Source organism: Pimephales promelas, chromosome 16 (assembly GCF_988280905.1).
Source record: "Pimephales promelas chromosome 16, fPimPro1.hap1.1, whole genome shotgun sequence".
Lineage (NCBI taxonomy): Eukaryota > Metazoa > Chordata > Actinopteri > Cypriniformes > Leuciscidae > Pimephales > Pimephales promelas.
Window position 1 is genome coordinate 31315408 of NC_142784.1, and position 15311 is coordinate 31330718.

A 15311-nucleotide genomic window follows, 5' to 3' on the forward strand; every position below is an offset into this window, starting at 1 on the left:
TATACCTTGCATGTGAGATACAGCTTAGAACTTTATTGTAATATTTCGTTCAATCTCTGGGCAGAAACTACCAGTCAGCATCAGGAATTGTGTCAGTATTCATTTTAGCGGCAAGAGATTTTCGTATGAAAAATACAGATGTTTGAGCGTTCCAGCACAGAAGCTCAACTTTGTACACATAGAGAGAATAATACTTAAGTACTACTGAAGTAAAGCAAGTCTTAGAAAAAAGAACATAGAAAAACAGGTCTCAAAGTCATTTAGAGTTATTTACAGTTTTAGAGTTCGAGCATTAGAGGCGTGATGAAATTTACAGTGATTTCAATGTCTGAAGATAAAGAACACAAGTTTTTCAACTTTACATGATGGTTAAACTGAACTGTGATCTCTGCAAAACGGTGTGACTCTGAAGTGTCATTTTCAGTAAAATCTGTTAAAGAGATTCACCCAAAAAAATATCATTTCTGTCATCTTTTAGCCTACTCACCCTCAAGTTGTTCCAAACTTTGAAGAATTTGGTTAGTTAACCAGCTGATGTCTATAGAAAAAAAATACTATGGAAGTAAATGGGACTCAACAACTGTCCAGTTACCAACATTCTTCAAAACATCTTCTTTTGTGTTCAGCAGAAGTAAGAAATTCAAATAGTTTTGGAACAACTTGAGGGTGAGTAAGTGATGATAGACATTTAATTTTTAGGTGAACTGTCCCTTTAAGAACAATATTAAACGGAAATGAAAGATGAGATGAGAAATTACAATCTTCGCAGTATCCAATTAAATGACAAAAATATCACACAAAATCTACTTTCTGTCTCGTCATTCTGTATCAACTTTGATTTACACGAAGCAAATATTAGGAAAATAAGTGTGTGAATGTAAATGAGATTATTTACAAAGCGCGGGATGTGACGTAGGCCAACTCAAAACGAGCGGTGTGAAGCAAGCGCATTACAAAGGCACAAATCAGTCATTTAATGCAAACTCTCGCACAAACGCCGTTTGTACCCTCAGATCATGAACGCACACAGACTGTGTAATTCAGTGCAAGGAACAGAGAACTCGTCAAGACAATGAACGACCTAGATAACGACTGATGGAAACTCCAGACGCGACGAGTCAAGTATCGAAAGTAAGCCAAACACAGGGCTGGTCAGTTTTAATGTTTGTAAACAGGTTATAATTCTATCTTCGCATTGGCCAGTGTTACATTAGAGAGCTGTATGTAACTCTAAATCTTCTAGAAGCTGCTTCCGGTGGCACAGCGCGAGTCTGAAGCACAATACTTAAAGAAATAGTGCACCCAAAAATTACAATTATGCCATCATTTACTCACGCCGTTTCAAATCCGTATTATTTTCTTACTTCAGTGGAACACACAAAAAATTATGTTTTTTTTCCCCAAGTAGCTTTGTATCAGGGACTGAAATGTTAAAAATATCTCTCTCAGTCAGATCTCATTTGCATATGTATTTGCGCGAATAATACCACTGGTTGTCTCATTACTACAGAGCCCGGTAATAATAAAAAATATATGAGAGGAGGAAAAATTGTATGTCAATATTTTTGTTTTTCTCTAACAAAATGTTTGCTTTCCATCGAAAAACTCTGAGGGAATGAAAATGTATTGACTTTTTTTTTTTTACATCTAATTTTTCCCATCACCATGTCCCATTAGGATTAGGGCCTCTGTATGTACGCAAAAGCAAAATGGCAACTCAAAATACGCAAATGAGATTGTAACCACTACTATGAAGAAAAACAAGTACACTTTTTGGTAATATAGCGCACTTAATACTCCGCATAGGTCGTAAAGACTCGTTTTATTGTTCATTTTTGGTTTTGGAAGCTATCATTAGGCTTCAGAAGAGTTGTTATATAGTACACACGCCGTATGGACTCGTTTTACAATTTTGGAGCCCAAGTTCTCATTCACTTCTATTGTATCTAAAGAACAGCATCAACATTCTGCTAAACGTCTTATTTTCTGTTCCACAGAAGAAAGTGAATAAATGTTGACAGATTTTCATTTATGAGTTAACCATCACTTTAATTTGTCCCCAAACCACAGAGAAAACGATGACTAGTGCTATAAATAGTGTTTAACAGAGGAACTCTACAAACATTGTGTACTAACTTAATGTGTTTAGTCATAAAATGTTTCATGGATTTTATATGCTACATTTAATTATCCTCACCTACCTGACCTGAACCCGTCTGTCTCTGAGTTTGAGCTTTGGTGGGTTTATGGTGACACTTTTTTTGTATGTTCTAGTAAGTTTGTATGAGAATGTATGCAAGTGCTGGTTACTAGAGCCAGTAGTGGCACTCAAATTCAAAAAGTGAAAGAAAGATAAACAAGACAGATGGATAAATAAACAGGATGTTAGATGAAAAAAATGCTTCCTGTTTTTTAGTATGGTACTTATGCATAGAGGGACACAGAGAGAGAGAGAGAGAGAGAGAGAGAGAGAGAGAGCAAATATTGTGCTTTTAGAAGTACCTTGAGTTCATGTTCGCTCAAATCCAGGCCATCATACCTCATAGGAGTCATGAATGCCTCTGATTCAGAAAATCAAGGACCATCCCAATAACACACACATACTGACATACACCGTATTGAACAGTCCGTTTTGCGTAGACTCCACAGCTGAAGGACGAGAGAGTTAGACAGGTAGGTGAGTGTTTCCATGATCCTCGACAGATATCAGTTGTTGGAGTGTGGACGGAGCCTTCAGAAACAGCCAATCAGCGGGCAGAGAATCCCGCCGCTACACTGCTGCCCACCACCTGCGTCATGTCCCAGATCTGTGGACAGACCAATCAAACGATTAGCAGGGAGGACCAATCAGAGGGCAGGAGAAGACTACAATCGTAACAAATTTGAGTAAATTGGACGTAAAACCATTCACACATAACGCGAACAAATGGAATTATGAACAAATTCTATAATATACTAGCAGTGTTATTTTAGTATTATTTATATACAATTATAGTATTTATTAATATTTTGAATTAGCTATTTTTTATATGTTCGGTTTAGTTTAAGACATTTTGTGTGGTACTTTTGTGTAGTACTTCAATTTAAACAGTTATTTCAGTTAGTTGCCAAAGCAACATTTCTAATCGTCATTAAATTTCATTCAATTATTTTAGGACATTTCATTATATTATTTTAGTTTGTGTTGATATTTACATATATATGCACACACATTAATAAACTTATGTTAGATGCGATTAATAATGATTAATCAATTTTGTGTGTGTATATATATATATATATATATAGAAATAGAATAGGGTAGCGATCAAAATAGTGTAAATCATGTTCAGAAAGTATCTTGATTCTTTAAATAATGATTATATCATGTTAATTGTCATTGAATGTATTTGCCAATGAATAATTCATTCAAGAGATTCATTCAAAAACACTGATTCATTCAATAATTATATATATATCAAATCCTGGCTAATATTTTTTATTTAATTTGTCTCAGTGAAAAATGAAAAGTTGGGTGCATTGCATTGTGGAATATGATGTTCCATGTAGTGTGATCTGGTTATATTCTATATATTATATTATGTAGCAAGTCATCTGGAAAGTCTATGCATATTTAAAAACTGTATTATTATAGATATGGCATCAGCAGAAATAAACTGTATCACAGTATGCTCCTTCACGCATAGTCACTAAAACACTAGAATGAAAGATGAGTGTATGACCTTAACAACTCGATCAGTCCCACATGTGACCATCAGTCCTCGGCTCGGGTCCATGTCCATGTGAGCGATGTTGTGTTTCCCTTCATGAAACGTAGCCAGAGGAGTCCGACTGCAATGCGCAAATGTAAATACACAAGAATAAGAACCAAACAGAAGAGCAAAGAGAACAGAAAGAAGACAAACTTAAAATAAAACGACTCACTCTTCCTCTTTTATCGTGTCGTAGCAGTCGTCACACATGCGCACCTGGAACTCAAAGCCCATGACGGGGTACGTGGAGCGTTTAGAACTACACTTCCCACAAATGGCCTTGCCACACTTCCTGCAGTGATGCTGAGGACAGGATATGACACGGGCATTACATTGTGAAGCACTGAGACGCTGCATTAACACAGCTTTGAAAGTGCAGATGAATAACAGGCTTAAAGGGATAGGCACACAAAAAGTGCATCTATACATCATAAAAGTGCATCTATACATCATAACAGTGCATCTATCCATCATAGGTGCATCTATATATAACAGTGCATCTATCCATCATAAAAGTGCATCTATCCATCATAAAAGTGCATCAATTCATCATAACAGTGCATCTATCCATTATAAAAGTGCATCAATTCATCATAACAGTGCATCTATCCATTATAAAAGTGCATCTATCCATCAAAAAAGTCCATCTATCCATCATAACAGTGCATACATCCATCATAAAAGTGCATCTATCCATCATAAGTGCATCTATATAATAACAGTGCATCTATCCATCATAAAAGTGCATCTATCCATCATAAAAGTGCATCTATACATCAAAAAAGTGCATCTATCCATCAAAAAACTGCATCTATCCATCATAAAAGTGGATCTGTCCATCAAAAAAGTCCATCTATCCATCATAACAGTGAATCTATCCATCATAACAGTGAATCTATCCATCATAACAGTGTATCTAATCCATCATAAGTGCATCTGTCCATCATAAAAGTGCATCTATCCATCAAAAAGTCCATCTATCCATCATAACAGTGCATCTAATCCATCATAAGTGCATCTATCCATCATAAAAGTGCATCTATCCATCTTAACAGTGCATCTAATCCATCATAAGGTCACTATCCATCATAAAAGTGCATCTATCCATCAAAAAGTGAATCTATCCATCAAAAAAGTCCATCTATCCATCATAACAGTGCATCTAATCCATCATAAGTGCATCTATCCATCATAAAAGTGCATCTATCCATCATAACAGTGCATCTAACCCATCATAAGTGCACTATCCATCATAAAAGTGCATCTATCCATCAAAAAGTGCATCTATCGATCATAACAGTGCATCTATATATAATAAAAGTGCATCTATCATCATAAGTCCATATATCCATCATAACAGTGCATCTAATCCATCTTAACAGTGCATCTATCCATCATAAAAGTGCATCTATAAAAGTTTATCTATCCATCAAAGGAACTATGCACAGCTCCACTGTTAATATGGCCTTCTGAAATATTAAAAATATTTAATATTTAACATGTAAAAAAGTAAACTTCTAGGTTGTGATGGATAGATGCACTTTTATGGACTTTAAAACAGAAATGGCAATTCACAACAAACTTCTTTTGTATTCATCTGAAGAAGACACCGAGGATAACTTGAGGGTGAGTAAACCATGGGCTTATTTTCATTATTCATTTTTGGTGAACTATCCCTTTAAAAGCAAAAGATTTGAGATAGCGGCGGTACCTGTCGGAGCCCCAGGGTCTTAGTGTCCCACATCTGCTTTATATTCCAAAAAAACGGCTGTTCACATTTCTGACAGGAATCACTCTCCAGCCACTGTGGAGCCTGAAAACAGAGAGTTACAGAGAGAGAGAGAGATGACATTTTGAGTATGAGCCGCTTTCAGGTTACCATAGAGATGGATGTGACTTTAATGACTGACGCAGGGGTTGCCATGACGACACCCAGAAATGACGTCACTGCTTCATGAATAGACGTTTGGCCATGGATTCATTCAAGAATATGTTCTGATATAGGTGTTTGTGTTCAGTGTTGGATTGAGCTTGCACCTGGCTCCGCCTTCCTACGTACTTCCACTCAATTTTTATTTTCCTCCAGTTCTACGTCTGGGATTGTGCTTTATTCTTTGGTTTTCACCGGTCCAATCAGTGAACACAGGGAGTGTCTGATAGCGATGACGTTTATGTCGTGCGCTAGTTTGAGTCGCCATACGTCACAACCAAACGTTAGCGATTGGTTATGGCAGTCTGAGTCCAGATCTTAAACTCATTGAAAGAGTTTGGGATGTGCTGGAGGAGACTTTACAGAGTGCTGGACTCTCGCATTGACAATACAAGATCTTGATCAAAGATTGATGCACTTCTTTGAGATGGAAATACATGTAGAGATGTTATTTCAATCATGTAGTTCAATCATTTCAATCAGTAGTTCCCATCCAGGATGCTAATTGGTCAATACAGCGTTCCAGCCATGCTAAAACATGAAATAGTGACATATACGTCCATTTATCATGTCAACTACTGTATAAGTACCTCTTCTCGAGTTGTGTCCATGTTCCACACTGTCATTCCTCCGTCAGCAGAGCAGGACACCAACTGATGGGTCAAGCGCAGATACCTCAACGCCTGGACCTTCTCACTGAGACACAGACAGACACCGAATGACTGACTCGACCTTACAACTGCTTATTCCTGTTACACTCGCGTTCAAATGTTAGGGGTCGGATTTGATGTTAAAAGTCTCTTCTGCTCACCAAGGCTGCATTTATTTGATCACATTACAGTGAAAACAGTGAAATATTATTACAATTTCAAGACACTGTTTCCAATTGTAATATATGTTAATACATAAATTATTCCAGTGATCAAAGCTGAATTTCCAGCATCATAACTCCAGTCTTCAGTGTCACATGATCATTCATAAATCAGTCTAACATGATGATTTGATGCTCAAGAAACATTTCTGATTATCATCAATGTCGTATATTTTTTTTGTGGAAACCGTGATACGTTCTTTTCAGGAGTCTTTGATAAATAGAAAGTCCTGAATTTAAAAAAGAAATATTTCGTAACATTATTAATGTATTTAATGTCACTTTTGATCAAGTTAACGCGCACTTGCTAAAAAAAAACAAAAAAAAATTCTTTCAAAAAAACTAAAACTTTTGTAATGCTGTTGTCTCTTCAAACAATCTCAAATCAATCTTTCATGTTCATTTGCTGACTTATATTAAATGTACAGGTAATAAATGTTGTCCCTAAAATGATTTATTTTGTGCAAAGGAATCTGTGTTCTCTCTTACACCACTACATTTAGACCACATGTTTAGAAGAACGCACCTGCTCAAAGATAGTTAATGTAACTGAAAGTCATGAAAATCATTAAGTTTCAATATTTTCTTTTAAAGAAATGGAACTGAAAATAGAGAAATACTTACATTTCTCAATAGTTCTCAAATTTGGTTTCTTATGCAATTCACAGCCTAGTAGCACTATAGCAGTGTGTGCGTGTGTGTGTGGTTCTTGTATATATGATTTATAAGGATACATATGTGTAGAATGACAGCATAAACATGGTTTATGGGACCTTTCCTGTGTCATTGTTAACCAAATGGCTTTAAGAACATACTAAAAAAAATGAATTAAGAAAGTTTTCTATGATGGGTAGGTTTAGGGGTAGATTATATACAGTTTGTACATTATAAAAACCATTATGTCTATGGAGAGAGTGTGTGTGTGTGTCTCACTGGTGTCCCTGCAGTAGCAATGTGCGTCCCTGTCTGCCACCAATGTCCCACATGATCACACTGTGATCAGATGCTCCGGAAAACAGCCACCTCTGAACTGGATCCCAATATAACACAGCAACACTACCTACGGACAGACAGACAGACAGAGAGGTGGAAGAGTGTTAAAGGAAAGGCTCAGGTATGAAATCAACCAGTTACAAAGACACTGAGATAAGCAAGCTATAGTTCGGAGACAAAACTGTCCTCAAAAGTGAGCTAAATCTGACTAAATTTCCCTTTTAGCTCTTCACTTTTACATATTCATCTAAACATCACTCTCAGTGTCGGGATGTTCGCTAACAATAAATCGCTGGTTACATATTTAAAATTTCTTTGTACCCCTTCGCAAAGAACGAAAAAGACATTCTCCTTGAATATATTGAGCCTTAATGTATTATACGTAGACTTCGAAAAGTGCTATACAAATAACCTTTGGTGTGGCAATATATATATATATATAAACAAACATGTATTTGTAGGTGTGTTACCTTCATGTCCCTTTAGTGTAGTAATGATAGAACACGACTGTTCTTCCAGTTTCAGTAGCGTGATCTGCCCTGAATGATCTCCCACAAAGGCATGCTGGGTATCGTTATCATATCTGCATATGTAGTCAAGAAAAACAAGACAGAAGAGAGGAAATAATCCTAATAACAAAAATCATATTTAAACCAGTTTAAGACACTAAATTATTTGCCAATCCATTCAAATTTGTAATGAATCTATTTAGTGATACACGATATATATCGGACACCATATCGGTATCTTCCGATGTATGTTTATTTTGAATGTATCGGCCCAATAAGAAAATTTGGCCGAAATATTAAAGCTAAAGCTAAATATAATGTATTATTTCTTTCATCTGAGACACTTCATATGTGCACTGTTTAAAATGATGACCTTGAATTGCTTGAAACATGATCAGAATCACTTCTAAAAAGGAAAATACAGTGAAGTGCAACAGCACAAGTCTGTCACATCGGCTACATAAAATTATAATGAGAACATTATTATTGTGTGCTTGGGACATGGCTTTTAATGGAGACTTTTGTTTTGTAATCAGGCTTTGAAAAATTACATTAAAAAAGTGAATTCAGATTTATCGGTCAAAATATCGGTTATCGGTTTTTTTAGATACAAAGATGTATCGGTTATCAATTTTCATCTCGGTGCATCCCTAAATCTATTTAATCAAAATGTCTTTGAAGGATATTCAGGGACTTGTAAACTAGATATGCATGAGCATAACTACTGTTTCCACAAAAATATAAAGCAGCACAACTGTCTTCAACATTGATAATAATGAAAAGAAATGTTTCTTGAGAATCAAATCATCATATTAGAGTGATTTCTGAAGGATCATGTGACACTGAAGACTGGAGTAATGATGCTGCAAATTCAGTTTTGAGCACAGGAATAAATTACATTTGAACATATATTCAAATAGAAAACAGTTGCATTTTTTAAAAATTTAAAAATTTAAATTTTAAAAATATTTCACAATATTTTTGATCAAAAATCGGTTTCAAAACATAAAAAATCTTACAGATCCCAAACTGGACAAAAAATACTGACCAAAGTGCATACACATTTTAAATGAACAATATAAAAAATAATATATTTATTATTAATATACAAAAGCAACTGTATTAACACATGCAGAGTTACCTCCAACACTGCACACACTCCCCCTACAGAAACCACTGCGATCCAGAGAAATTGCATCCATAAGATGTAAAAAATGCATAAGAAATATTTCTCAGGGAGAGACTGAAGTCAAGGATACTGTAAACAGGAAGCCCATGAGCCGAAGCTGTGGCGTCCCAGCATAGAGCCGCTCTGAGTGCTCATCCAGCTGATGCTTTTATCATGACCCGTACTGATCACCCACTGACTCTCCAGAGAGAAGATGAGGTCCGACACACGGTTCTGATGGGCTGCGCACACACACACACACACACACACTTGGTGAAAATCAAGGTTCAAAAGGTATGTGCGTCCAAATTTTGCATACGTGTGCACTATTCTATGCCGTTCTGTAGTGTAAATAGTGTGAGGAGTGTGTTCACACTGAAAATTCCAAATAGAACTTTACTCAAATGATGCACTATAAATTAACCGAAAAAACTAAGAGTGGAATGTTGGAACCTTCCATCTCACAACATTCCGATTTTGAATGACAAAATGTTCTTATAAAGTTCATACTCTATATCACAGAGACTCTATTTGATGTGTTTGTTTACATCTGGAAGACGTATTTTTGGGAGATACACTTTTGAGATTGGAGAGTATTGTGTGCTGAGATGTTTGTGAGGCGATGTCATCATCTGATGATGTCACTGTGTGTCCTGGCAGGGCAACTAACAGTGTAACTGCATCTGATCAGAAAGGAAAATAATGCAGATCTCAATACCAGCTAATTCGTTCAAATTAAATCAACTAAAATATTTGACCGTTATAAGCCGGAATACCGTCTCTCACACTTTCCTGGCATTGTCCGGTTTTCTCCAGACACATTTTCCAGAGCAGCTCTGACTCATCCAGCCATAATCATCTTGTGTGTGAGTGTCTAGTGTCTAGTGAATGCTTAGCCCCAGGGCATGCTGGGAAAATAACAAATGATCCTCGAGTGATTGGGTGGGCCAAAGGAAAGTGTGTGTGTCGTGTCATACAAACACAGTTTAGTGCTCCAACCCGTCATCTAAAGTATGTTCGGACGGACACTAATGGAAATAACACATAAGTCTCTGGGTTTACCTGGGTATGTTTTTACATGGTTCATTTTGTTGAAATCTTCTGAGATGAGGAACTCCTGTGAGAGACAGAAAGACGATTACAGAATTACTAGATGGCTTAGTTTAGCCTCTTACTCGCCCTCATGTGGAAACAAACCCAGATGACTTTCACCTTTTTGTGACACAAAATAAGAGCTCTTTTCCTTATAGTGATCGGGACACTCAAGATACAAATCAGGACAAAGAAAGCATCATTTATGCATATATTTAAAGCCTTCTGATTTCTGTCCACAGTCCCGATATAAACTACAGTTCAAACATTAGGAGGCAGTACGAATTTTGTTTTTGTTTTCTGAAAGTAATTCATACTTTTATTCAACAAGGATGCTTTGAATTGATCTAAATTAACAGTAAAGACATTCATAATGTCACAAAGGATTTATAATACAAATAAATTGTATTCATCAAACAACCATTAAAAAAGCGAATCAAAATCATCAAAATGAACAAATCTTTTCCCTTTGTTGAATGAACCAAATGACACGAAAAAAGATTCGTTCATTTTGATGAACGAGTTCGAACAGGAGAGTCACGAACGCGCATCACAGAACAGAGCAAGGTGAGCGTTTGAGCTTATAAAACTTAAACTTTGTTATTTATTTATTAAATGAGCGATCTTTTCGCTTGATAAGACCCTTATTCATCGTCTGGAATTGTTTAAAGCCCTTTGAAGCTGCACTGAAACTCTCATTTGAACCTTAAACCGTTTGGTTCCCATTGAAGTCCATTATATGGAGAAAATCCTGGAATGTTTTCATCAAAAACCTTAATTTCTTTTCGAATGAAGAAAAAAAGACATGGACATCTTGGATGACATGGGGGTGAGTAAATTATCAGCAAAAGTTTTTTCAAAAGTGAACTACTCCTTTAATCTGTTCTCCGCAGAAAACCATACAGGTTGGGAATGAGATTGCTTTTGGGTGAACTATCCCTTTAATTCAGAGATGTGTATAGTTGCCCTCACTACAGGCATCTAAAGAGATTCGGCTGCATATCTCGACGGCCTTCGTTTCGCGTCCTTTATTCGGCTCATTTTGAAGGATATCCTTCAATAGCCCACAATCATTTGCACACATTCCAATTCAAGAAACATAACTGATAACTCATAACTGAAAATGAGTCTGCACTCATGATACAGTGACACTTACCACAACGGCCCCATTGTCCTGCCCTATGAAGATCCGCTTGCTCTCATGGTGATATGACATACAGGAACACGGGGCTGGACAGAAAGAGAATAATAAAAAAATAAAGAAGAATAAAAGAAAAGAAAAATAAAGCTAATCAAAAATACTAATAAATACTATAAAAGTATGAAAAAAAAATCTCCAACAATCCTACTTTTTCTTAAACACAGATCCAGTTTGATCCTGACATGTCAATCAACTCAAACAAAAAGAGCAATGGCACATTAAACCTTCATCCACTTACTGGTGACACTGGTGAATGTACAGTGTGTGAGACAACAGGAGACTGTGTGTTAATAACGTGTTCATGCTCGAAGTGTCAGTCACGTCAAGCCTGCTCTTAGCATTTTTGAGATTCCTTTCACTTTCATTGTAAAGAACATTACGCTAAACACACTCCACTGTTAGGAACATATTACGAGTAAGAAATGATGGCAGGATTTTCATTTTTGGTTGAAGTGCTACTCACAGGACACCGTGTGGTAGATGCTGGGCCAGTACTGTCCACTGTCCCGCTTCAGCCACACTCGAATCGTCCTGAAATAAAACATAAACAACAAGACTTTCAAAAAAGACTTGAAATACCATATAATTCATTATTTAATAATTAATATGAATTATTTGTTTGGAACATGAAAAGAAAGTCACATTATATATATATATATATATTAATTTTTACAATTTTTATATAATTTATATTAAATGTACTTATTTTAATTTTTAAAATAAGTATATAAATATATTTTATATACTTATAAGTATATAAAAAGCCTCAAATGTAGGCTATATATATATATATATATATATATACAACTTTCAAATCGATTAATCACCAGTAATTGCATCTAACATAAAAATGTAACATAAATGCGTGTGTGTGTGTGTATATATATATATATAAAATATATGTTATAATTAATATATGTGAGGTCAAATTGATTAATCGTGATGAATTGTTTCTAACCAAAAAAATCGAGAATATACGTGTACATGTATGCATGTGTGTATATATATATATACACACACACACAATATAATGTATACATGTATTTTTATATATACATATATTTAAAAAAAATGCAATTCATCATGATTAACCCTCTGATGTTCTTTGGGATTTATTATATTATATTATGTTATATTATATTATATAACATTACAGCTGTCAAAATAACCACGATTAATCAAATCTAACATAATATATATATATATATATATTATGTTAGATTTGATTAATCATGGTTATATTGACAGAAATAAATAATATAATAATGTAAATAAAATATATTTTTTTTTAATTTTAAATAAGTAAAAATAACCAGCTGAAGCGTGATGGTCATGCACAGAAACACACACACGTCTCTCCAGAGCAGCAGAACTCTGTTGGTTTACTTTCAGTTCCTGCTAAAACCTCAAGCGTTTCATATGTTTGTTTGTGCACCTGCTCTCACACGGTGAATAATGCAGGTAATCAGGACATGAACACACACGTCTCTCCAACTACACCAACACCGTCCTGTCGAGCCAGAATCAATCAAATGTCAAATATATTCAGAGATGGAAAAACTCCATAGGAGCAAAGCATGTTCATTCACAACTATAAAAATGATTCAAACTGATCTCCTCCTAGATGTGCTTCTCTGAGCTGTTTTCTAGCGAATTGATCATCTTTAAGCTTCCCTTAATGGGCATCTGGAAACACATGCTGTCAATGGCAGTTGTTTCTCTGTTTAGCATTTAAAAACATGTTTCAATCCCATTTTAAAAGGATGTCATTGTTTTGAAACATTAAGACGAGTATGTTGAAATGCATGAAGACATCAGATATGATTTCCCTTGCAGAAACAAAGCAAGAGAGGAACTTATTCGAAATTTCTTAAACCAAAGGTGCTTTTCTGAACTGTTAGACTGACAAAATATCCAAAACCCCAGTAACACTTCCAGACAATGCTCAAAGACCAGCTAAACACCTTAGGCTGGTTTAAAGAGTTAGTTCACCCAAAAATGTAACTTTTCTTGGTCATATTTTCGTCACTCTTCAGCCGGATCTCGACCCACGTATGGCCGTTATCGCAAGCCAATGATTATAGTTAATAAAGTTGTAAATATGGATATTTTTCTTACAAAAACGCACCGATTCGCTTCAGAAGGTCTTTATGAAGCCCCTGGATCCGTAAGTATAACTTTTATGATGGATGTTTTTATGGGCTTTAATATCCAAGTTACCATTCACTCCCATTATAAACCTTTTTTATATAACTCTGATCGTGTTTGGCTGAAAGAAGAGAGTCATAAGATGGCTTGAGGGAGAGTGAATTATGGGATCATTTTCATTTTTGAGTCAGTGAACTCTCCCTTCCAGTGGGTTTTCCTCATAAAAACACCAATAATTTTATCCAAAAATAAATTTAAATGGAGAACAATATCTATGTTAGTAAAACGGGTCCAAATTACCGTCCAAATTACCATGGTAACCACCTTTTGTTAAGATGATAATAATAATAAGGGATGTTCTTTAAAGTGTAAGAAGCTGTCAGTAAATCAGTCATTTTAAATTCATATCGTCAAGCTACCACAATAACTACAATGATCCACAGTACTAATTCATAAAACTTATTGGCCTGTAATAGTCATACTTGATAGCCTAAGTCCAAAAGACACATACCAAGTCTACCAAGTCATATATATGAGATAATTTTCCGACTTATATTTTCAACTTTTCATCTCAGAAATATGACTTGTTCTACTTTTTACGTCATAATTATGATTTACAAAAGCATTTTTTCTAATGTTGCAGAAAAGCTTCCAATTATTGTTAGTGTAAAATCGAAATAAATGAACACACGATCTTCAAACACTGTGAGAAGCTTCTAGTTTTGATTTGTGGTCACATTATGACAGTTGTGGCAAACACACACACACTGTAGTAACACTAGTATGACTAACGTTACCATGGTAATTCATAAATCATCTTCAATTCTGAAGTTTTCAGGCAAAAATCTAGCTTGTAAACTTCAAGTGCATTCAAAACATTAACACAGTCAGTGCCATGATGTTTTGGACATGTATCATGGAAGTTAGCCTAAACGTGGTAATCCTATGTACCATGGTATTACTATGTCTCGCGATAGATATTCTTTCAGGAGAATAATCAGGCATGTTTTAAAACAAATAAACAGATAAACGAGACAAGTGTCGATTTCAGCGTTGTCACATTCGTGTTCACACCGGCGCGTGTAACGTTAGTACCTGTCCTCGCTGACGGTGATAACCCCGTCCTCCTTCGGGATCAGCACGGCCGAGTTCACGGTGTCGCTGTGGCCCTCGATCTTGTTTAACAGGACGGGTCTGAAGCTCTGAGGCCTCGAGTGGATCTCCGCCGCCATCGCTGTTTTCCCCTCGATTCCCTCTGTGTGTGTGATGATTCCTCCTCTCGAGTCAGCTGAGCGTTGAGGAAGTTCAACCACAACAGCGCGAGATACCGTAACTCTCCGTAAAAACGCGCCCGTGGAAAAAAACCCCACAAACACAGATAGATAGATAGCAGACGCGCGTCGTCAAGATGTCTGTTGAAGATCACTTTATCTGGAGAGCATCTGCTGTTTACTAACTATAGATGTCTATAAGATGTCGGTTTTACACATATTCTAAAAAATAAACATCTTAAACACAATTTCTAAACGTCTATTTGACAGATCTGTTACTTCCAAACTTTGCTGTATAATTTTAACATTGTGTATGCTACAATAATTTAATAATAATTAAATTAACAATAAATAACAATAATTCAATAAATTCACT

General features: G+C 35.7%; 1 protein-coding gene across 1 annotated transcript; it reads right to left on the minus strand.

Moving 5' to 3' along the window:
• Window positions 1-13: 13 nt before the first annotated feature.
• On the minus strand, window positions 14-15027 carry wdfy1 (WD repeat and FYVE domain containing 1). The gene is made up of 12 exons (XM_039660378.2): window positions 14760-15027; window positions 11980-12047; window positions 11472-11545; window positions 10286-10340; window positions 9315-9465; window positions 8017-8129; window positions 7487-7613; window positions 6273-6378; window positions 5464-5565; window positions 3925-4055; window positions 3723-3831; window positions 14-2807 (listed from the first exon to the last, which is right to left on the minus strand). The coding sequence occupies exons 1-12, from the start codon at window positions 14894-14896 to the stop codon at window positions 2748-2750; spliced, it is 1233 nt and encodes a 410-aa protein (XP_039516312.1). The 5' UTR covers window positions 14897-15027; the 3' UTR covers window positions 14-2747.
• Between the last annotated feature and the right edge of the window lie 284 nt (window positions 15028-15311).

What these genes read in the sequence shown, in the direction of transcription:
- wdfy1 (XM_039660378.2), bottom strand. Translation starts at nt 14,896, where the DNA reads ATGGCGGCGGAGATCCACTCGAGGCCTCAGAGCTTCAGACCCGTCCTG. An exon ending in CCATGTAAAAACATACCCAG is followed by an intron (nt 9,466 to 10,285) that starts GTAAACCCAGAG and finishes GTGTGTGCGCAG; the next exon opens with CCCATCAGAACCGTGTGTCG. An exon ending in TACACTAAAGGGACATGAAG is followed by an intron (nt 7,614 to 8,016) that starts GTAACACACCTA and finishes GTCTGTCCGTAG; the next exon opens with GTAGTGTTGCTGTGTTATAT.